At 45.8% G+C, this 24,628-nt stretch overlaps 2 protein-coding genes across 3 annotated transcripts in view; one reads left to right on the forward strand and one right to left on the reverse strand.

The window, feature by feature from the left end:
- SCFD2 (sec1 family domain containing 2) overlaps positions 1 to 21,829 on the reverse strand; it is a 610,440-nt gene extending 588,611 nt beyond the window's left edge. The window contains exons 1-3 of one of the 2 annotated variants that reach the window (XM_088475261.1): positions 21,407 to 21,829; positions 20,987 to 21,283; positions 12,655 to 12,823 (exon numbers count right to left, since the gene is read on the reverse strand). In XM_088475261.1, the coding sequence (XP_088331387.1) occupies positions 12,655 to 12,823; positions 20,987 to 21,283; positions 21,407 to 21,770 (830 nt within the window). In that variant the 5' untranslated portion in view covers positions 21,771 to 21,829. Of the gene's footprint in view, positions 1 to 12,654; positions 12,824 to 20,986 lie in introns of both variants that reach the window. The other variant, XM_088475260.1, reaches the window with a different exon arrangement.
- LOC148521378 (uncharacterized) lies at positions 6,324 to 7,953 on the forward strand. The gene is made up of 2 exons (XM_088475288.1): positions 6,324 to 6,728; positions 7,405 to 7,953. The coding sequence occupies exons 1-2, from the start codon at positions 6,324 to 6,326 to the stop codon at positions 7,726 to 7,728; spliced, it is 729 nt and encodes a 242-aa protein (XP_088331414.1). The 3' UTR covers positions 7,729 to 7,953.
- Positions 21,830 to 24,628: the final 2,799 nt, after the last annotated feature.

Consider the following 24,628-nt stretch of genomic DNA (forward strand, 5'->3'; position numbering starts at 1 on the left):
TAGGGATGGTATTTGCCTGGTGATGAGCGGTGCCTGGTTACCTCCAAACAGAAGGCCTGGCATGCATGCCAAAGAGTTCAATCTTTGGGGTAAATTTACTAAGAATCGAGAATGGTTGAGTTAAGGTTTTTTTTATCTCGATTTGCATCGCCGAATCTCGGGTGGTTTTCCCGTTTTTCATCTCGCAAACTTACTAAGAAGTGAGTTTAGCTGAAAGTGAGTTGGCCGATGGTGAAGCAGATCGAGATATCTCACCCGAGTTGCAAGTGAAGATAAGATTACTCACCCGAGATTGCAGTGTTTTCTCCCGAGCAAGCAGTCTGCACATATCAGTGAGATATGTGCTGGCTTGCTTGTGTGTTAAGACCTGTAAAAAAAACCAGGGTAAATGTTATTAAAAAAAAAATTACATAAGCTTAACCAGCCCCGGACTTGCCAGCTAGTCCTGGTACCTAAAATTACAGGGAACAAATTCGGGTAGGGTTCCACCGTAACTTAAGTACAAGCACTAGGCTGCAGGGCCAGTCCTGGTTTTAATTATAGGGGGAAAAAAAATTGCATAGGGGTCCCCCTATAATTAAAACCAGCACCAGACCCTTTCTAGCGGGGTGCTGATGCCACAGCCAGGAGAGCCCTTTCACCGGGCCCCCCAGCTGCAGCATCAGTCCTGACCGCTAGTCAGTCCAGGCATCTTTGGGGAGTTGGGGACCACCCCAATAAAGGGGTCCCCCTCTCTAGGGCACCCCTGGCCTAGACTGATAGCCCGGGGCTATCCACGCCACCCCTGGGCGGTGGGTGGCGGGTTGATAGTGTATGTAGTGTGTAAAAAATAGAATTAACAACATTGTCTTTACAGTGGAACTGCAGGTCCCAGCAAGCCTCCCCCGCATGCTGATACTTTGAGAACCACAAGCACCAGCATGCGGGAGAATTAAGGGCCCGCTGGTTCCTGTAGTGCACCTGTAAAAAAAAAAAATAACACACCACCCACACCGTGAAAGTACAGTTTTATTTCATACATACCTATATTACCAGGAGTGGTCCCCTTGTCCAAAGTAGTCATCCAAGGTCTTCAGAATACAAAAAAATAAAAAATACCGACCCACGCAACAGATACCAACCAGGATGGTTGATATCTCCCGAATGAAACGCTCAGACGCGGCTTCTGCCTTTATAGAGCCGTATCTGAGCGTTCATTGGCTGAGAGAGGTGAGCCCCTGCCTGGTTGGCATCTATTGCGTGGATCCCGATTTCCGTTTTTTGTTTTAAGAAGACCTTGGATGCCTACTTTGGACAAGGGGACCACTCCTGGTAATGTAGATGAGTGTGTGCGTGTGTGTGTGTATGATTGTAATACAAACTGTGCGTGTTTTGTGTTTTTTAAGACATTTCTTTACAGGTGAATACACGTACCAGTGGTCCCTTAATGTCCTGCATGCTGGTACTTGTGGTTCTCCAAATACCAGCATGTGGGGGAGGCTTGCTGGGACCTGCAGTTCGACTGTAAAGACAATGTTGATACTTCTATTTTTTACATACCACATACACTAACAACCAGTCACGCACCACCCAGGGGTGGCGAGGATAGCCCCGGGCTATCAGTCTAGGCCAGGGGTGCCCTAGAGAGGGGGACCCCTTTATTGGGGGGTCCCCAACTCACCAGAGAACCCTGGCCTGGACTGACTAGCGATCAGGACTGATGCTGCGGCTGGGGGGCCTGGTGAAAGGGCTCCCCTGGCTGTGGCATCAGTCCCCCGCTAGAAAGGGTCCGGTGCTGGTTTTAATTATAGGGGGACCCCTACGCAATTTTTTTTCCCCCTATAATTAAAACCAGAACTGTCCCTGCAGCGTGGTGCCGGTACCTAAACCTACTTGTTTTGTTCCCCGTAATTTTAGGTACCAGGACTGGCTGGCAAGTCCAGGGCTGGTTAGGCTTTTAGGGGTGGACCCTATGTAATTGGGTTTTTTTTAATACACCCTATTTACAGCCAGAAAAATACACAAATCACAATGATTTGTGTATGTTTCAGCCAAACTCGCAGTTAAGGAGGTAAGTGTTTAAAACTTCAATTTGGCAGAGAGTTAGCAGGCATCTCACCCGTGATTGTCATCTCGATTCTTGGTAAATTTGCGAGCTGTATCTTTTAGGTGAAAAGTACTTCTGAGTTTGCTGATGATGATTAGATTCCAGTTTGCTTTCTCACCCGAGTTTTACGAGTGAGAAGAGAGAAATCTCTCTCTAACTCACCCAACTTTGCCTTTAGTAAATTTGCGAGTTGAAAATCATGCCTAAACTCTCCTGAGATTGGCATCTCAACCAAACTCGATTCTTAGTAAATTTACCCCTTTGTCTCATCAGACCAGAGAATTTTGTTTCTCATGGTCTGAGAGTCCTTCAGGTGCATTTTGGCAAACTCCAGGCAGGCTGCCACGTGCTTTTTACTAAGGAGTTGCTTCCGTCTGGCCACTCTACCATGCATGCCTGATTGGTGGATTGCTGCAGAGATGGTTGTCCTTCTGGAAGGTTCTCCTCTTTCCACAGAGGAATGCTGTAGCTCTGACAGAGTGACCATCGGGTACTTGGTAACCTTCCTGACTAGGGCCCTTCTCCACCGATCGCTCAGTTTAGACAGCCGCCCAACTCTAGGAAGAGTCCTGGTGGTTGCGAACGTCTTCCATTTACGGATGATGCAGGCCACTGTGCTCATTGGGACCTTCAAAGCAGCAGATATTTTTCTGTACCCTTCCCCGGATTTGTGCCTCGAGACAATACTGTCTCGGAGGTCTACAGACAATTCCTTGGACTTCATGCTTGGTTTGTGCTCCGACATGCACTGTCAAGTGTGGGACCTTATATAGACAGGTGTATGCCTTTCAAAATCATGATCAATCAACTGAATTTACCACAGATGATCAGTGGAAACAGGATGCACCTGAGCTCAATTTTGAGCATCATGGCAAAGGCTGTGAATACTTATGTACTGTACATGTGATTTTAGGGGTTTTTTTTTTTCTAATATGCAAAAATCTCCAAAATTTTTTTTTACAAGTTGTCATTATGGGGTATTGTGTGTACAATTTTGGGGACGAAAATTAATTTATTCCATTTTGGAATAAGGCTGTAACATAACAAAATGTGGAAAAAGTGAAGCGTTGTGAATACTTTCCAGAAGCACTGTATCTGCAGATATATTGGTGCATCGTTCTGTGTGTACGAGCGGTCAGCAGGTGACTGACGGCTAAACTTGGCGGGCACATGTAAATGTCCGCCCACTTGTGATATCAGTCACCACACATCGGCTCAATGACTGGTAAATGTGTATGCACCACCAATCGTCAGATAGGATGGTGGATTGGCAGGACAGTCGATCTGTCGTCCTGGTGTGTACCCACCTATACGCCCAAATCTTGGAACAAACTCTGTGGAAATTATCCCCCTTGTACAACACGACTTTCCACTAGCCTTCATGGGGACAATTCAACTGCAGACAGTGTGCCACTGAACATCACCGCAATGTCCGGTTGTGCACATTTCCACCTATTACAGTAGCTGAACATCATACTTGTACAATTAGCAATGTTGTTGGTGATATGTGCCAGAACAGGAATCCCCCCCCCCCCAAGTGTTCTCTGAAAACTGACATCTTTTAGGCAAGCTTCATCAATTTCCTGAACCCCCCGAGGATATTCTACCAATTACCACCTCCCTAAAGTGTTCTAGAAATGTATTATCTTTCTGTACTCAAAGAACCTACTTACAGACCCCAAACAAACATTGTTGTATCAATGGTTACGTTTTCCATTAAGCAGGTTTTCCCATTGCAATCTAGAGAGAGAGAGACTGAGAGAAATAGACGGAGAGAGAAAAATACATTTCCACTAATCAACAAAAAGTACTTGATAATGTGGCAAACACAAATTTAATCCAACCATTTGTCAACATTTATTAGGAGCAACAAACTGAAAATAAGTGATTGCATTAGAATTCACACCGCCAGAGTGAACACTTGGTAGAACCTCCATTGATAGCAATTCTACCTAATGGGGGGCATCCACTAAACGATTTTAGCAGGCGATTGAACGATAACGATATCGTTATCGTTCAATCGTTTAAAAATCGTTTACAAATCGTTTACACATTGTGCAGAAATAGTTTCTCACGATGCACGATGCGCGCTCCCGCTGGTCGTGTGATCGTCTCCTCCATCGAGTGAACATGCAGGTCAATTTCACTTGATCGCTTCTATATCGCTTGTAGATCGTTTGCACATCGTTTACACATCGTTTGCACATCGTTCAGGGTGAACGATCAAACGATGAACCACTCCCTGACACTCCCACACCACCATTTTGTTTATTATTCTGCCCTGACGGAGCGTCTGACAAGAGGCAGCATTTGGAGGACCACGCGGATCCCAAATAGAAGATCGGTAAGTATTTATTTGTACACCACTGTCCACCAATGTAGCACTCCCTGGGGACTGGCACTGGGAAGGGGTAAAAGAGGGGGCACACAAACGGGGTGTGGCACTTGGAGGGTGCTGCATAGAGGTACTTGGGGGTGTGCAGTGTAAAGGGCATACTGTGGGGGGGTGCTGGAGAAAGGGCATGGGGGTGCTGCATAAAGGGCATAGGGGGAGGCTGCATAAAGGGCATTTGGGTGCTGCATAAAGGGCATAGGGGGAGAGGCTGCATAAAGGGCATAGGGGGTGCTGCATAAAGGGCATAGGGGGAGAGGCTGCATACAGGGCATAGGGGGGAGAGGCTGCATACAGGGCATAGGGGAGAGGCTGCATAAAGGGCATAGGGGGTGCTGCATACAGGGCATAGGGGGAGAGGCTGCATACAGGGCATAGGGGGGAGAGGCTGCATACAGGGCATAGGGGAGAGGCTGCATAAAGGGCATAGGGGTGCTGCATAAAGGGCATAGGGGGAGAGGCTGCATACAGGGCATAGGGGGGAGAGGCTGCATACAGGGCATAGGGGGAGGCTGCATAAAGGGCATGGGGGGAGAGGCTGCATACAGGGCATAGGGGGGAGAGGCTGCATACAGGGCATAGGGGGGAGAGGCTGCATAAAGGGCATAGGGGGAGAGGCTGCATACAGGGCATAGGGGGGAGAGGCTGCATACAGGGCATAGGGGAGAGGCTGCATAAAGGGCATAGGGGGTGCTGCATAAAGGGCATGGGGGGAGAGGCTGCATACAGGGCATAGGGGGGAGAGGCTGCATACAGGGCATAGGGGGGAGAGGCTGCATACAGGGCATAGGGGGGAGAGGCTGCATAAAGGGCATAGGGGGAGAGGCTGCATAAAGGGCATAGGGGGTGCTGCATAAAGGGCATAGGGGGAGAGGCTGCATACAGGGCATAGGGGGGAGAGGCTGCATACAGGGCATAGGGGAGAGGCTGCATAAAGGGCATAGGGGGTGCTGCATACAGGGCATAGGGGGAGAGGCTGCATACAGGGCATAGGGGGGAGAGGCTGCATACAGGGCATAGGGGGAGAGGCTGCATAAAGGGCATAGGGGTGCTGCATAAAGGGCATAGGGGGAGAGGCTGCATACAGGGCATAGGGGGGAGAGGCTGCATACAGGGCATAGGGGGAGGCTGCATAAAGGGCATAGGGGGAGAGGCTGCATACAGGGCATAGGGGGGAGAGGCTGCATACAGGGCATAGGGGGGAGAGGCTGCATAAAGGGCATAGGGGGAGAGGCTGCATAAAGGGCATAGGGGGTGCTGCATAAAGGGCATAGGGGGAGAGGCTGCATACAGGGCATAGGGGGGAGAGGCTGCATACAGGGCATAGGGGAGAGGCTGCATAAAGGGCATAGGGGGTGCTGCATACAGGGCATAGGGGGAGAGGCTGCATACAGGGCATAGGGGGGAGAGGCTGCATACAGGGCATAGGGGGAGAGGCTGCATAAAGGGCATAGGGGTGCTGCATAAAGGGCATAGGGGGAGAGGCTGCATACAGGGCATAGGGGGGAGAGACTGCATACAGGGCATAGGGGGAGGCTGCATAAAGGGCATAGGGGGAGAGGCTGCATACAGGGCATAGGGGGGAGAGGCTGCATACAGGGCATAGGGGGAGGCTGCATAAAGGGCATGGGGGGAGAGGCTGCATACAGGGCATAGGGGGGAGAGGCTGCATACAGGGCATAGGGGGGAGAGGCTGCATAAAGGGCATAGGGGGGAGAGGCTGCATACAGGGCATAGGGGAGAGGCTGCATAAAGGGCATGGGGGTGCTGCATAAAGGGCATATTGGGGAGGCTGCATAGGATAATGCATTTTTTTTATTTATTTATTTTTTCTCACTTGCAGACATGACTGGAACTCAATCCAGAGCGTTTGTGACCGGGTTCATTGAGATCTACCAGGCCAATGAGTGCCTTTGGAAGCACGCAGATCGGGACTACTCCAATCGTGACGTCAAGCTTCAGGCACTGAAGAAGTTGTTAGCATACAGTCGGGAGTGCGACAGTGATGTTGGCATAGACTGGGTGAAGAACAAGATCCAGGGGTTGAGAACAGTGTTCCTGAAGGAGCACAAGAAGTATGAAGATTCAAAACATTCGGGAGCAGGTGCAGATGAAGTCGTAAAGCCAAAATTATGGTACTATGACTTGCTCAAATTCGTCCTTGACCAAGAGCCAAAGACACGGGCGCGGTCTTCGCTGGTTCCCGAGGAAGAAGAGACCCTCGTGGAGAATGTGGAGGGGCAGGACCAGGTATGCCATTAAACTATTGTATTTTTTAATTGGACATTGGCCATGATTCAGAGCCGCTTGCTGCGACAGATTGCTAGCTCTGAATCAGGACCACTATAGCGAGCTGCCATGATGATGGTCACGATGGTCAAGACCATCGCGACCATCGGGCTTGCGATGAGACCCTTGTGGTAGGGTCTCTTGGCCGCAAGCACCAGAGAGATTTCGGCTCTAACAGAGCCAAAATTCTCTCCCACTGACATAACTCGTGATGTCAGTGGGGCGGCACAAAACGGTAGGCGTTCACATGGGAACGCCTCCGTTTGGGCAGTCACCCCCTTGGCCCGCCCACCAAAGGGGACGTGGTGTCACTCAACATCGACAGCACGACCCCTTTGTTGAGAGACCCGGAGCGACTGAGTGGCCGTCGCTGTCCGGGTCTCGCGCATGCGCACGACGGAGCCGGCTGTCGTGCGCATGCGCTCTGGGCCACCATCGACCCCGTTGCGAGCGCTCACCACTTGCGTCCGGGTCTGATTCAGGCCCATAGTGTATAATTTTTTGCTAGGATGGACAGGATGGTGATGCTCCAAATGTTGTGATTTTTTAATTAAAAAACAACTTGTAAGGCACTGTATGTATGTTTATTTTGTTAATAGCTAAATACTTTTATTATTTGTTTGTCATTTTTCCAAAGGCGGAAGTCCTGGATGTGAATCCTGTCCCTTCAACCAGCGAGACCACAGAGGTTATGGAGTCTAGAATCGAGAGGCCGGCAGTGGCAGCACCCGCCAAGAAGCGGAGGACGGCTTCCAGGACTCCATCCTCTGGCCCGTCAAGAAGTGACAGATTTTTGAGTCACGCGGAGGAGGTATTACATGCACCCCCCGGTCCAAATCAAACTTTTGCAGCTCACATCGGCAACGAAATGGACAGCATGGCTCATAACCAGCTGCATCATTTCAAGCGTCTTATATATAACGCTGTTACTAGCTCACGATGGAAAATTGGACGAGCATAGTAACATAGGGTCATATATGATGGCGCAGCCCACCCCATTGTCTTCTGACAATTTCCCTATCCCACCTCATAGACCCGCGTCCCAACTAAGGCCAATTCCTCCTCCGTCACATCCCCTCACCTATCATGCGTCGGGCGCCCCACAGACACCAGTTCCCATTCCCACCACATCCAGCAGTGAAGTGCGCTCATCATGGATGAGTGCACATGCCACGCTGGAGGCCGATGATGAGATTTATTTTAATTATTAGATATTTTTTAATGTTCGGTTTTTTTGAGTGATTCAAAAATGTGACACTTCTTTTTCTTTGGTTCTTTGTCAAGGCTGAATTTGAGCATGTACATAGTGCCTTAACTTTGGCAAATGTACTACATTTGCACCTGTTTTCCGAATGTTTTGATTTCTGCATACTTCTTGTACTCCCATGGACACTGTTTTTGAACCCTATTTCTTGTTCTTCACCCTGCTTATGTTGACATCACTGTTTAGCTCCCGACATCACTTATTTCAGTGCCTGAAGCTTCTCATGTTTGGAGTAGTCCCTGCTGAGGAGGCACTCATTGGCCTGGTAATATTCAATGAATCCGGTCCATTTTTTATTTTTTTTTATACTTATAAAAATTGTCAACTTCAATACTCTGGTCTTGTGTTTTACTTTATTGATGGTACATTCATGTAGAATAAATGTTTGGTTGTGAGTGTGATTTTCATTAACCAATGTGTGTGAATTGAATATGTGTACCACTCATCCTATGTATACTGACCCTGAATAATTTGTGAATTCAGGGCCTGATTCTGACAAGGTCGCAAGCACTGAGCGCTCGCAACGGGGTCGATGGTTGACCACTGGGCATGCGCACCACGGAGCCGGCTCCATCGTGCGCAAATGCGCCAGACCCGGCTAGCGACGGGCAATCCGTCGCTCCGGGTCTCACACCAAAGGGGTCGTGCTGTCGATGTTGAGTGACAGCACGCCCCCCTTTGGCGGGCGGGCCGGGGGGGTGGAAGCCCAAACGGAAGCTTTCCTGCCGGAACGCCTGCCGTCTGGGGGCGGCCCCACTGACATCATTTGTGAAATTCCGGCTCTGTTAATGCCGAAAGTTCTCTGGGGCTTGCGATGGCCGAGACCCTACCACAAAGGTCTCATTGCAAGCGGGATGGTCGCCATGGCGACCATCATCCTGGCCGCTCGCATTAGTTGTGGGTGGTCACCAACAGCTATGCTAGGGGCCAGGAGGCCACTTAATTAAAAAAAATAAAAAAAACCCTGATTCTGATCGAGCGCTCTATCAGAGCGCCCGTATCTGAATCAGGGCCACAATTTTCACACCTAATCATTGCTTATACCCATATTATATCCAGATGTTGTTGTAAAACCAAAACAAAATCTTATTAAAAAAAAAACTTTATAATATTTAAAAAAAAAAAATACAATAATTAAAAATGAATTTATCTAAAAGCATAAGCAACTTTAAATTAGGAACAGTTTGGTACATGATCTAATGACATTTTAGTAAATTTAATTCAAATAAGTATCCAAAAAGTCAGTGTTTGAAAAAACTTTTATTGTCATTTTGCAAATATTAAGTATGGGTAAAATAAACAATTATATGTAATTATCTTGCCATTCCACGGCACCCACACCATTGAAGAAATGGAGGTATTCCTCCCTTATTGCTTTTGCACGCCCTGACGCAACCTGAGGGACTCTGGATTGGGATACTGATGGCAAGAGTTCATTGTTCGCCATTTGTTCGGGCCGCTCCAAAACAGAGGTAGGTAAGTGTGTTTGCGATGTAGCTTTACGCCGTAACAAGTTGTGTAGAGCACAGCACGCCATTACTACCCACTCAATTTTATAAATTTCCAGATTAATAGGTGTATAGAAAATTCTAAACCTGCTGCACATGATGCCAAACGAATTTTCCACAGTACGCCTAGCCCTTGAAAGGCGATAATTAAAGATACGCCGCTCTTTGGTTAAACCCCTTTGGGGATAGGGTTTCATTACATTCTCCTTTAAGGCAAAGGCCGCATCAGCTACGAACACAAAGTTCAATTGATGCTTGCAATGTGAAACAGGCGGTAAATTGAGGGCTCCAGATATCATACGATGGTAAAATTCAGTGTCCTTAAATGATCCACCATCTGATGCACGGCCATTTTTACCCACATCTATAAAAATGAATTCGTAGTTGGCGTTGACAATGGCCATCAACACAAGGCTAAAATAACCTTTATAATTGTAGTAGAGCGAGCCACTATTAGCTGGTGGGACAATGCGCACATGCTTCCCATCAATTGCCCCGCCACAATTTGGAAAGTTCCACTTATCTTCAAATTGCTGAGCTATTGTTTGCCATTCTTCCACGGTAGATGGAAACTAAAACAAAATAATATAAATAAAAAAAATTAAAAAATGCAAAAAGAGATTTAAACACTTTGGGGTAGATGTATGATAGCGGCACTTACCGTGCCCCTGTACCGCTTCATGCTTCGCCTCTTTTCCGAGGCGAAGCAGGAAGCACTACCAATGAGACGTAAGAACATCTCATGGGACGGAAAGGGGGAGCCTTAAATCCCCCCTCCGGCACTAACCGCTGGAGAGCAGAGCGCATCAGCCTAGTGCTGATGCACTGTGTCTGTCCAGGCCGGCTCTCGCCAGTATCGCGAGATCCCCATGTGCAGCCCTAGAGCCGGCAGCAGCCCCAGAAGGGACAGTGCTGTCCCTGTTGTGGGCATAGGCTAGCGCCAGGCTGTAGCTGACCATAACGCCAGCTACAGCCAGACGAATGGTCATGCGGTATGGCCCTTATGCTCGGCGCTGCTATCTTGTAGATAGCAGCACCAATAATGACAGAGGCACATAGCGCCCCTATCAATTACCGTCCAGACCCCCCGATCATACATCGGGGAGAAGCGGTATCAGCGCACATAACATGCGCTGATACTGGTTTTGGGCTTCATACATCAACCCCATTATATTCCAATTTAAAACAGATTTTTAAAATAGGGTATGTGAAGTGTTTTTTAGCAAATAAAATATATCCTGCACATACACATCTCAGGTGGGGGGGATAGTGGGGTCCTGCAGCACATGATGTGTGACAGATTAGGGCAGACTGCGGGGACCTGCAAGTGTATACTAGGAGTCCTGCACATACACATTTGGGGGGGGGAATACTGGGGTCCTGCAGCATATAGTAGAGGGGCAGCACATGATGTGTGAGAGATTAGGGCAGACTGCGGGGACCTGCATGTGTATACTAGGAGTCCTGCACATACACATTTCTGAAGGGAGAGGGGGGTAATGGGTTCCTGGATCACTTAATAAATGAACAGTATAAAATGTGATTACCTTAAAATACTCAGCCTTCAAAACCATAAATATGGCTCGACAGGTTTCCGGAATGATGCGACCTAAAGTTTGCGCAGAGATGAGGGCGCCAAACTTTAAGTCAGCAAGGGATCTGCCAGTCGCCAGGAACCGCAGGGTAGCGATCAGCCTCTCCTCAGGGGGTATGGCCCTTCGCATCCTCGTATCCTGCCTCTCGATATAGGGCGTCACCAAACTCAATAACTCCTGGAAGGTGACGTCATCCATCCTCAGATAGTTTCGGAAGTCATCAGGGTTGTTCTCACGTAGTCCCATCAGCAGTGGCATGTGCGACAGAGTATCCCTCTGCAGCAACCACTCCCTGGTCCAGCATGAGTGCACCCTTCTCCGTCTCTCAGACCTCTCCCTATCAGCTAAAAGCACGACTCCAGCATATGCTGTCATCACACGATAGCGATAAGAAGGATCCATGAGGAAGAGAAATAAGTACAGTTTGTTTAAAGACAAGCCAAAAACAAGCCACAGCAAATGAGCAATGCAACAGCGTTCAGCAGGTATAAACCAAACCAAACTAGCCACAGAGCATAAATGCAATGAGTAAAATGGCCGCCAGCTATTTATTCCCTCAGTATAGCCACGCCCACCCCTCTAAAATATCTGCCCACTATAGCTGAGAGCTGTCAATCACAGTTTGAAACGACATCGTTTATCCTTAGATCTTTTGAAAATCGTTTGCACATCGTTTGCAAATCGTTCAGAGTGGAAGATCAAATTTCAAGGGAAAATTCAAGGGAAAATCGTTTAGAGGTTGGACAGGGCTAAAATCGTTTAGTGGATGTGCACCTTAATTAATTTTGACAAATGGATTACATTTTTTGGGAACTTTATCTAGTACTGTGTGTTGCTCAGTGAAAAAATAATATCAATTAAATCCATCATGGTTCCATGATGTAACAAAGCAAAATATAAAAAACAAAAACCTGTATGATAGACAGTGTTCTATTCAACTACTACTACCTGACGGTTTACTTTCTATTGCTGATAAAATAGTTTACTTCTTAATTTCGCTTGTAAAGCCTCTTAGACTTATGATATGTGATCTCCCCAACACCATCTCAAATACTTTAGAAGTAACATAGCTGGTATTATGGCTTAGGTGCATGACCTTACATGTACTCTCCCTGGTGAATCTCATCTGCCATTTTGTCCAAGTGTTTCCATACAAATTGCTTGCCCTAGTATCACCTGCACCTAACTTCAGACACCACCTACAGGATATTTCATAGTGATTTAAAAAGTCTAAAAGGGACTGGATTATTTACTGAATGTATTTTTCCTAAACTATCGGCCATAGTTGTGCTCTTAACATTAAAAACATTACTGTTGAGATTATTCTGATAAGCTGATGAAAATTAATTCACTAGATTCAGAGATAAGGTATAAGGTTTTTTTTCTGTAACGTTACAGTGCATGCTTAGAATTATGTAAAATTTTAATAAAAAATACTTTATTTAAAAAAAAAAAAAAAACATTGCACAAGAGACATTTCTTTAAAAAGTTCTAGTTATAGACTTATTTATATTACTTACTTTGACTGTGACAAACATCCAGGTGCAATAATGCCTTCATTTTCACCATCAATTCGTAAATGTGTGAGTACATCCATGTTAATCATCACATCAGTTTTGTGTCCAGGAATCCTGGGAAGAATGGACAGGACCTTCTCTACAAGACTGTCCCCATGATGACCAACAGCTCCTAAAATAAGGAGGAATTAAGTGGATTAGCATTTGAGAAACTCAACTCTTGATCCAATTAGGCGTGATTATCTTGCACCCGTGAGTAAGTGCGACTATATGCCGCACTTACTGTACCTCCAGGCTCACACATCGCTGTTCGCAGCCCCATAGGGCTGTGAGCAAAATGTGCGATTCTAGGTGAGATTGGGGCACTAGGGGGGGGGGGATGAATTGCCCCTTTGCACCTAATTGGATAGAGCCTTAAAAAAAAAAAAAAAAAAAAAGGGGTAATGTTTTTGAGCCATAAAGCAATTAGTAAATGAACAATATATCCCAAACTTTAGTATTTGTGCATATTTTTCAGTTACAATAATCGGAGCAAAGCAAACTAAATATGTTCGTTTTAATGTGTTATTTCAACATCATTTAATTCAGCCATGGTTAATTAAAACTGGAACATGTACCAGTAAGGTGGATGGAGATTCCAAAATAAGAATGGAAAGAATTTCCCCAATGGATCGTTAGTATTGATTGCCGGATCGGAGACGGGGGATCAGGAAATTCCGGCGCTTATGTATAGGCCCCTTAAGAAGCAGAATCAGATCATCTGTGAGACCACTGACCATACGAGTAACCCTGAGGTTACTCAGATTGGCCCCCGCAGCGCCTTAGCCAAAAGCCAGGAAGTCTAGGTAGGAAAACACAGACCCTGGCCTCAGCACTCTCAGAAAACAGGGGCAATATGCCCCCATTTCTCGGAAGGGAGGCCGGCACCAATGGCCACAGCTTGTCAATCAGGCTGTTTAAGAACTTTGCCACATTCTGTTGTACAGAAATTTAGTCTTGCCCACTCTCCATCAACCAAAAAAACATGTAGTTATTTATTTTATTTTATTTGCATATAGGCTGGTTCAGGTGGACAATTTTCCAGCTAGAATATCCCTGAACTACAAATCACTCAAACCGCTGCCTGTAATTCAATGACTGGGGGGCTCTCGTCCTGTCCAAATAACTGCGATAATGTTTAGAAAACTTTGTATACAGCATACTCAGAGCTCAATCTCTATAGTTTGATTGGGGAACATATGTTTCCCTTTAATATGTCAGCATGGAGCAAAATGAGTACTATGAAGGCAAGCACTCGCACAGCTGTGAAAGTAATTGCATGCAATGCAATAGACTCCATGTGACAAAATATTCTCCAGAACTATCTGTATAAGGCAGGGCTCGACAAATTCCGGGCGCCATGACATCTCTCCCATAGTAACGATGAGCGGCGGCAGCCGGAGCTCACTCCTGAGCTCTAGCGTCTGGCTCCCCCCACGGCACTATGACGTCTCTCCCATAGTACCGAAGAGCGGCAGACTGCAGGATCCTGGCCTAAGGTAAGTATTGTTTTTTTTTGTGTGTGTGCGCGGCACACTTAGAGGGGTCTTAGTACTGGGGGCACTATTAGACTGGGCTTAGTACTGGGGGTACTATTGCAGGGGGCGTACTACTGAGGGCGCTATTACAAGGGGCTTACTACTGGGGAGCACTATTACAAGGAGCTTACTACTGTGGGCATTATTAGAGGGGGCTTACTACTGGGGGGCACTATTAAAGGGGGCATTATTAGAGGGAGCTTACTACTGGGAGCACTATTACAAGGGGCTTACTGCAGGGGGCACTAATACAAGGGGCTTACTACTGGGGGGCACTATTACAAGGAGCTTACTACTGGGGGCATTATTAGAGGGAGCTTACTACTGGGAGCACTATTACAAGGGGCACTAATACAGGGGGCTTACTACTGGGGGCATTATTACAGGGGGCAGCCTACTGAGAGCACTATTACAGGGGGCTTATTGCTGGGGGCACTAATACTGGGGGCACTTTTACAAGGGGCTTACTACTGGGGGCACTATTACAGGAAGCTTACTACTGGGGGCGCTATTACAGGAAGCTTACTACTGTGGGCCCTATTACAAGGGGCTTAATACTGGGGGCTTACTACTAGGTTGAGGGGCACTGAAAGGGCATGTGTGGTGGTCTATAGAAGCTTTCATCATTTTGGTAATGGACGATGGTCTGGCTCCTAAACTTTTAAGATGGCTCCTAGATTTTACAAAAATTTGTTGAGCCCTGGTATAAGGAATATATACACATGAAAGTTTCCCATCACAATTTTAGGTGCATACACACGTAAAGATTTTCTGTCCAACCATCCAACTGGTTGATTGGTTGGAATGAAAATCTGGTAAGGTATGAAAGCAAAAGACAATCAGCAATTTGCTCCCAAACGCTGGAAAATGGACAAAAACTGTTGTTTGAACAAATTGTTTAGATCAAACATTTAACAAACTTGTCTGACGACCATTTTCATCTGTTTTCTGGCATTTAGGAACAAATTGCTGATCATCAGTTACTCCCATACGTTACCAGATTTTCATTCCAACCAATCAACTAGGTGGATGGTTGGTCAGAAAATCTTTAATTGTGTATGCACCTTTAGGGTTTATTTCTACAACTTCCAATGGTGCCAAAAGAGATCTGCCATTATAATGACTTGAAAAATGGGACATATATTATGAATTCTAATATGGCAGTTTACCCTCCTCTACAGCATATAGAAGACAGATGGCTCCTGTGCTTATTCTAAATTATAGTTAGATTAATTAGAATAAACTAGTATGCATCACCTTAGAATGATGAAGCTGGACAAAGCTTAGTAACCAGGTCACAATGGGGGACTATGAAATTCATCCTGGCAATGAATACATATCTGTCTTCTCATCTACCCACCGTCTTCACAGCTCTGGCTAATGGCTGAGTGTAACGGTCGTCTCTCAGTACATATGGTACATGCATCACCAGATTCCCTGAATTTACAGCCGACACATGCAGGGTCCTATCACTTTGTGTTACTGACCATATGACCTGATTAGCAGGGTTTATCTATGTAGTGTTATAATGCTATGACTATGAGCAGGAATCACCAAGAGTATGCAGGGGGAGAATACACTCAACAGGCTGACTGCAAGTGGGAAAATATATATATATATATATATATATATATATATATATATATATATATATATATATATAACATTCAAGTGATTACATGCGGTCCTTCATTACAGATGTGGCTACATAACATTGGCAGCACTGACTAATGGGCAACACACAGAGCAATTCAATTGTTGCTCGCTTTGGGCACAATAGCCACCAGCATTTCTGCTGACATCCCCCTTTAGGTTGCGAGCAGAATTGTGTGGTAAATCCTAGTTTTGGGCCATGACTTTAGATGGGTGACAAGCGCAATAGTTAATGGGCGCCCATTAATTAGTGTGCCTTAAAAAACAAACCGTTGAATCACCATACCCTAGAAAAAATTAGTGCTACAAAATGTTGGCCTCAGCTTGTTCAGTTCAGAAAAAATATGTACAGGCCTGCCTTACATAACCCATAATTAATTTTAATTTAAAAAAGACAAATAAAACATTCAAAACATTAATATATTTTATTACATAAAAAAATGTAACCATAACAACATAAAACATAACAAAACTATATACACTAATATTTCTATGTCCTTTTTTTTCCTCTTCATAGATATGTCCATGGATAGTGTAAACGTGAGTATGTTAGCTGATTCATCGAAATCCTGCACTCTAAAGAGTGTCTGTGGAAGATAAGTTTGTGCAAATACCACAAGTCGGCCACATTACAGCTGCTCTTGGGAGTATACAAAAACGGTATATTGTCGATGCTGACCTGAGAACTGTCCGGCAGAAAATTCAAAACCTCAGGACAGTGTACATAAGAAAAAAAGAAGGTGGATGACTCCAAAAAATCAGGAGCAGTCACAGATGATATATACGAGCCCACGCTCTGGTACTACCATATGATGTCCTTCATCAGTGATCAAGAGCCACAAAGGGAATCTATCGTGTTGAAGGCTGAGTGAGAGGGAGAATAGGAGGTTGCAGACGTACCTGGACCGTCTGCTGAAGTCTTGGTAAGTAGTGACACAGTTAATACACCAAAATCCTTAATGTTTTTGTTTTTCAATCCCAAATGACCAATATAGTCAATTAGTTCAGACATTCCTCCTGCCATGGCACCGCACCTGGTCCGTTGAAATGCCATAACGACCCAGTCTATCTTCTCCACACGTAGGTTGATGGTGGTGTGGAAAATGCGGAAGCGTTTGCTCATTATTCCAAATGCATTTTCCACAATGCGCCGTGCCCGGGATAGACGGTAGTTGTAGATCCTCTTCTCTGTGGTCAGGCCCCTCTGTGCAAATGGCTTCATCGCATGTTCATGTAACGCAAAAGTCTAGTCAGCGACGAAAACGTAATTTAGGCCATGCTTTGTCTGGTCCAGTGAGGGCAAGTTAAGTGTTTTGTTGGTGAGTCTTTGGTAGAAAGTCGTCTGTTTGAAGGACCCACCATCCGAAGCAAGGCCATTCTTGCCGACATTCACAAACAGAAATTCATAGTTGGCATTCACCACTGCCATGAGAACGATGCTGAAGAATCCTTTGTAGTTGTAGAAATATGATCCGGTGTTGGCAGGTGGGTTGATGCGGATGTGTTTCCCATCGATGGCTCCTCCGCAGTTAGGGAAATTCCAACGTTGTTCAAACTCTTCAGCGATCCTCTTCCACTCCTCCACGGTGTTAGGAAACTAAAAAAAAAAAAAAAAAAAATAGTAAAAAAGGGGTTAAAACATAACTATAATATTTTATTTTTTTCTTTGTTTCCTATATAGACTCCCACCCAAGACCTTGACTTGGGATCCACACCGGACCTCAGTCTGCTTGGGGAAAGTGTTGTGGAGAATACCACACAACTGGCAACACCCACTGCACCTGGACACTCATCCTCTTCCCAACAACCCCCAAAAGAAAGAAAAAAAAAAACCAAGGGAGAGAGGAGAACCACACGGAACGGTAGGACTTATTTCTCATGAATGCAGAACGCCTGCTTCAAAACCCTCCTGATGCAATCGATGACTTTACGGCACATGTAAACAGCACTATGAGCAATATGGATGAAGAAACAAAATAAAATTTCCTAAGGCTAAATTATGACCTATTGAGTAGGTGTATGAGCAAAAACATCCACAATTCAACGTATATACCGTAGCTGACACAATGCTATTTTCCCCTGCCCCAAACACCTATGTCAGCACCCCCCCCAGCCCAGTTAGAGATTACTCCCCCACCCAGCACCCCAAGCACTACCATGTTTAATGTTCTGTTGGACGCAGCAGATGAATCGCCCCATTATACAGATATCTAATTTTTTTTGTTCTTGCTTTTACTATCACCAAATTTTATGACTGCCAATAGGTGCTGGCTGCATGGGATAGGGTGGTGATGACGCTGTTTGGACAAGGTCACTACGCACATGGCACAAGTACACATTGCTGGAAGCCGGGGCCACAATGTATACTTGTGCCATGTGTGTATTGGCCTGTTCAAACTGACGTCTGACCCACCCTATCACATACAGCACGCTACCTATTGGGATTCATAAAATTTGGTGATAATGTTGTTTTGTAAAAATGTTATTGCAATCTAAATTGCATACAGTTTAATGCACACATTGGGTTGCCTACAGGTCGGTGCATATTGTAGTTAATGCTGCCTAAAAATAAAAAAAAGTTGTATACCAAAAAAAAAAAACATTTGTGAGGACAGTAAGCAAGTGGTTTTTTGCCACAGGGGCTGTGTATGGTTCGAATGTTTAAAAAACATTACTACTATCTACTATGTAGTGTTGTTTAAAAAAAATGGTTGATATGCAGCAGTTGTCTGCCTTACTGGCATAGTTATGTAGTGTTGATTACACAAGATGGCTGCTATGCAGCACTGTTTTCTGCCTTATTGGCACAGTTAAAAACTCAAATTTAAAACAATATTTTAAACAAATAAAACAATTTTTTTTCTTTAAACAAGAAACAAAATGTGTGGTGTGTTTTTCTTCTTTACCTTGCAATACTGGTACTGCAGCACTTTTACGATGGCTTTCCAGGTCTCCAGAATGATGACGCCCAAGGACTGAGGTGAGATGAGTGTCCCAAACTTAAGGTCTTCCAGTGACCTTCCTGTAGCCAGATACCTCAGGGTAGCCACCAGTCTCTCTTCAGCAGGGATTGCCCTCCGCCACCTTGTGTCCTCTCTCTGGATGTAGGGGGTCACCAGATGCAGCAATTCCAGGAAGGTGGCGTCATCCATGCGCAGGTAGTTCCGATAATCCTCCGGGTTGTTCTCCATCAACAGGGACATACGAGAGCGGGTATCCCTTTGTAGCAGCCACTCCTTAGTCCAGCATGCTCTCGTCCTTTGTCGCTGGGCCCTCTTCCTAACCTCCCGGACCCCAGCTTCAGCGACCAACACTCTATACCAATAGGGATAGATCAGCACAGAATTCAGGAACAGGATAGAATGCAGGTAGGTAGCACACACTTGCAGGTAGAATAAACTTTGTAAAAGGCAAGCCAAATACAAATAGCACAGTAGCAACGTACAGGATTCAGCAGGAATACACCTAGCCTCATCTAGTAGCAGAGCAGAATGTACACAGAGTTTAAAGGGTGCCTGCTTTTTATACTCCCTAGATAGCCCCTGCCATTGTTTTGACTATTTAAAATTTTCCACCAATAGTCAAGAGCCTGTTTTTTTTTTTTTATTTCAACTCACGATTTGTTATGGCCAATATCACGATGCGTACGATCCGATAGATCGTGAGATCGTAAAACAGATTGGTTGATTTTTTGCATAATCGTGATCACAACGGCAAGGGAGCTTCTGTGAAAGTTCATGAGGAAATTGGACAAGAAATTGGATCGTGAGCACATCGGTATGTGTGTGGGCACCTTAAGAAAAAATGTGGGTTGATAACACAACCGTGGATATCCTGCTATCAGATAAATGAAAAAAAAAAAAATGCATTTCACAAAAACTTGTGTTCATTTACTATTTTCACAAGACCCCTAAAGTAATCTACATTTTTGTAGATCGCTTCATAAAACTGAAATAACGTACAGCAGTATTAAAACGCATTGGTTTGTAGAAAGGCTGCAGCAGTCACATCCAATGATGGTAGCGTTCTTGGCGTTACCTGGCAGGACTTTAACATAACGCACTCATATTTAGCACGCAATCAAATATCAAAACGTTGTTGAGCTGTCACCATATTCTCTATTTACGCCATCAACACAGAAGACGTGGCCGGTGCTCACTCACCCCACTTAATGTCTAAGAGGGGTATTCAATATGAAAGGTTAACTTTCCTGGCGAAGTTAACGTTTCATATCGGAGTTTTTTTCTGCGTAAAAGGTATGGTGCGCGCTCCCGGTTATCCCTGTATTCAATATCAAATTAACGAAAACGGGAAACTCCGAAGTTGGATTTGCGTAAAGTTATGAATTTTTCCTTAAAATAGTTGTAAGACCCCCCTAAAGTTGTAAAAACATGGGGGAACACTATGGGTACCCCCGTTTTAGCCTTTAATTGAAAGTCGGGGCTTTAAATAGCCGCAGCAGGTGTTTTTTTCCCGACATTGAAGAAGTGATGCAGAAGAGCACTTAGGTTATTTTTTTTGTTTTGTTAAGTGGTCCCATTAAATTTGGGGTACATGAAAATGGGTACTAGCATATTTTGGTGTCCCTAAAGTAATTTTTTTTTAAATTCTGCATTTGTGCACCTGCCGCTATAATTCTATTCTAGAAAACACCTGCCGCATACTTGCAGAATAGCCCTGAACCTATTTCCCTATTGTTTAACATTTTTTTCCCTTTTTTTTTTTTGCACCCCATTTTTTAAATTAATTTTTTGAGGTGTCCGTATTTTTTTTTTTACTTTTTTTGACACAGTTCTTTTTTAAATGTCAATCTCAGGGGTGCAGGCTATTTTTTTTTAAGCCTGCACACCTAAACCTAAAATTCTGCACTTTTTTTCGACACCTATTCAATGGTGAAAAGTTATCACCGTTTTTTATCAAAAACTTTTCAAAACTTCGATGTCTTTGAAATTTAATATGGTGTAAAACTAAAACCAGTGATATTAACGCAAAAACGTTAAAAAGTGCGATATTAACGCAAAAAACGATGTTATCGCACCCATATTGAATACCCCTAAAAGTGTTTGTTAAACAACCTAAATCGTGTCTGAAGATGATCCTCATACCCGTAACATCCAGGATCCGGTCCACGAAGACCAGTGACGCCTTGCTCTGCGCAGTCTTCCTGCGATTCTTTGCCTGGGGGTAATTAGCCAGTTCTCCAGCAACGATCCGGCTGAGGTGACCCACGGAAAAGCACTCTTCCCGCACCCCAATGCCTTCCATGAGGTGGTGGAGCCCAGACACCAGGCTTCTGATGTGAGTCTGGAGGTCATGGGGAAGCAAAGAGAAGTCAACATCACCCAGGCCAGGGAACCACTTCTTGTCCGGGCGGCTGCGGTTCAGGGCCTGTAGGTCCCAGGCTGGAGAAAGGGGGAAGAGAGAATGGAAGGATGGGGTCAGGAGGAGGTGGGGGCTGACAGGGGCCAGCAGCAGCGGGGCCCACAGCACCTCGGCGGTGTAGCCCATGTTCCCCATCCACTCACACAGCTTCTCCTCCAGCTGCTCATGGGCTGCCCGCTCCTCTGGCTCCACGGGGCTCAGCGCCGTCACCACAACGCAGTACTGGAAGGAGCTCTGGCTGACTACATCCCGGATCACCTCCAGCGCTCGGCCCCGCAGCGGGCTGCTCACCACGAATACAGCCTTGGGCTGCCCGGGGCCGCCAGACTCGAAGCTTGAGAACTCCTTTATGTTCAGCGCTCCGGCCGCCATGAGTAGCTCGGCGCCGCCGCACCAGTGCAGGATCTCCGCGCACGGCTCGTCCATGAACACCACTGCACGGCGGGACTTGGCCAGCACCGGCTCCCATACCTTCACAATGAACGCCGCCAGCCCGCTGACGGCCATACTGACAGCTGCTGTACTGGGAATGCTGTTGCTGGCAGTCGCCAGATTATGATGTCACGCGGTATGGGGCGCTCACATGATACGTCATTCTGGGCACGCTCCAGGCTAAGCAATGGCACGCTGAGTGATAGCAGAAAGCGGCAGCTCAGCAATCAGCAGAAGAGTGATAATAAGTTATTCATTATAATAACAGCGTGGATGTCCTGGGTCATATAGACGGTGCCAGAATAATGTATCTCCCCGGTATTAAGTGTAGTGAAACCTCCATAAGACCTGAGCTTTCAGTGCTTTTCCAAATCCGGTCCTGAGCAACTCTCCCAGCAGCTCAAACATGAGATAACTAATACCCCTTTTCGTTGGAACAAAGTTCCTATCCGGATCAGACCCGGAATTTTGCCGGCGCTGACTCGGGATATTCCCGAGTCAGCGCCGCTCACATCGCAGTCGGGTCTGCATAGACCCGGCTTTTGCGGAGTGAAAGTGGACGCTTGGAGATGACATCATCTCCAAGCGCGACTGAAGCCGGACCAATCGGCCGGCTAGCAGCGCACTCCAGGTCATCGTGACCCGGAGTGCGCTGTTCCCATAGCAGGGTTTCACGGGCTACGCCCGTGTTAAACCCTGCTAGTTACCTGGGTTGGATCGCCGGGTCACTCGACCCGGCGATCCAACCCTCTGCCCTTTTACACCAGGGAGCTGCCTGGGTTAACCGTTCAAAAACCCGGGTTTTAGCTCTGGTGTAAAAGGGGTATTATATAAGCCTGCGACTTGAAGGCATCGGCGAGTTCCAGGCCAGTCTGGCCGATGTTTTAAAGTGACAATCATTTAAAAGGTAAAAGCAGATTGGTTTTGCCATTTTAAAACATTGGCCAGACCCGCCAATAACTCACTAATGCCTACAAGTCGCAAGCTGTTGCATGTTTCCCAATATCTGTAATCATGCATAGGGTTGCTATATCATCCCTGTGATATGGTATGGAGTGGACAGTAGGGATGGCCATCGACCATCAATAGTTTGCCTACTCCCCCAGGACTGCCGGGAGCCTCCTGAAAATTGGGTGCCGCTCCCAACACCCAGCAAGAGTAGGCAAGTCCCCTGGAATGACTGGCGACTGCACTTGAAAGTGGTCAGTTTGGGGGGGATGAAGCGATTCGTACTGAATTGCGCCATCATAGTCCCGCCCCCTGCTTCACAATGTCGGTAATATCGACATGACAATAGAAATTTGATCCCAAACACTAGAAAACGGACCAGATTTTCCTTCCCACCAGACAGATTTGACAGATAATTGTAGAGTGTATGCCCAGCATTAGTATGAGTTAGCAATCATCGATGGTTAACGGTTTATGGTTTTGCCATTGATGGTGGAAAGCCAATGGTTCTCCGCCATCGATGGACGAGTGGGAGCAGCTGTTTTTTTTTTCTTGACGGGATGGAGCTAAGCTATCATTTTTTGATTGGTCCACAGTCCGCAGTGCCCCCAGCAGTGGTCATCGATGGTTCACCATAGATGGTTTTTGTGCCCTCAATGGTATTCACCGATGTAACTATTGATGGACACCCCACCGATGGCCGTCCCTAGTGGACAGTGCAGGGACGGGCTGTGGCCAATATCATGCAATTCTATGAGAATTGCATAATTTTGGCATCACCCCTCTCCACAGACCCACATATTGCAGCATAAAGGTCCCCATACATCTGCGACGGATCGTTGCGATGGAAGCGGAAATGCCGATCCGCCGGTCGAAAATGCCAACCGAGGACCATAGATGTTCAGCGATCCGATTGACTTCCAGTTCTAGATTGCAGTCACCTGTGTTAAAACACCTTTCTCATCAATTAATTAGTCCAACACAGGTGACCGCAATTGTAAATTAAGAGGGAAGCAGAGCATTTTGTGCCTGGTGAAAGAGGTCACACTGGAGGGTCTGCTGTTCTAATTGACAGAAATTCTGAAACCATGAGGTGTGTGGTTATGGGGGGGGGGTGAGAATCGTGTTTGGTAAACACTGCACTCTATCAACGTGCTACAGGTCAACCAGTGTCTTTCTAGCAGTTGTGAAACTAAAAATTCCACCCTGCCAGCCATAGTAGTCGCACAACAGACCTAATCAGTAGTGTAACACAGAATTGCTGGTCCCTATAGATATGTTTTTGAGAAAACCCAGGGACACTTATCTAGCCCCTTGCTTAGGTGGGAGCTCTACTCTCCTGAGCATGTGCCTGGAGGCATGTTTCAGTTCAGGTATTAAATGTTTAATCACCTAAATTGTTTCCCTGGGATCTGAAGGTCCCAGAGGACCAGCAGTGGGGTTGAATCATCACATCTCTCCCATTGAATGGGTGGTATCTGGGAAGGTTGTCTGGCATTCCTGGAGAACTCCCAAACCATAAGTTTCCAGGAAAGTAGGCAAGTAGTAGGCCTCAAAGCCTATCAAGGGTTTCACTAATCATATGCTGGACCATGTGTGTGCTCTGAACTAATAGCATTATCACCCTAATTAGAAGTTTGCCATTTCTGTGGCACACCAATAACAGACCCTTCAACATGACCCGTTCCATTAGATACAAAATGCTCTGCTCCTGGACTTCCTTCTTAATTTATGATTGCAGACACTTGTGGTGAAACACCTGTCTCATCAATCACCTAGCTCAATACAGGTGTCTGAAATCATAAATTAGGTGGAAAGTCCACGAACAGAGTATTTTGTACCTGATGTAAGGGGTCATGTTGGAGGGTAGGTAATAATAACAAAAAATTCTGTACAAGGAATACCTGAATTTCTGGAGGAGTATGGGGGTAATTCAGTATAACAAAATATGCATCAAAATTAAACTTTTTTTTTTTTAAACTGGA

The sequence above is a fragment of the Taudactylus pleione genome, unplaced genomic scaffold (genome assembly GCF_031769625.1).
Source record: "Taudactylus pleione unplaced genomic scaffold, aTauple2 ptg000169l, whole genome shotgun sequence".
Classification (NCBI taxonomy): Eukaryota; Metazoa; Chordata; class Amphibia; order Anura; family Myobatrachidae; genus Taudactylus; species Taudactylus pleione.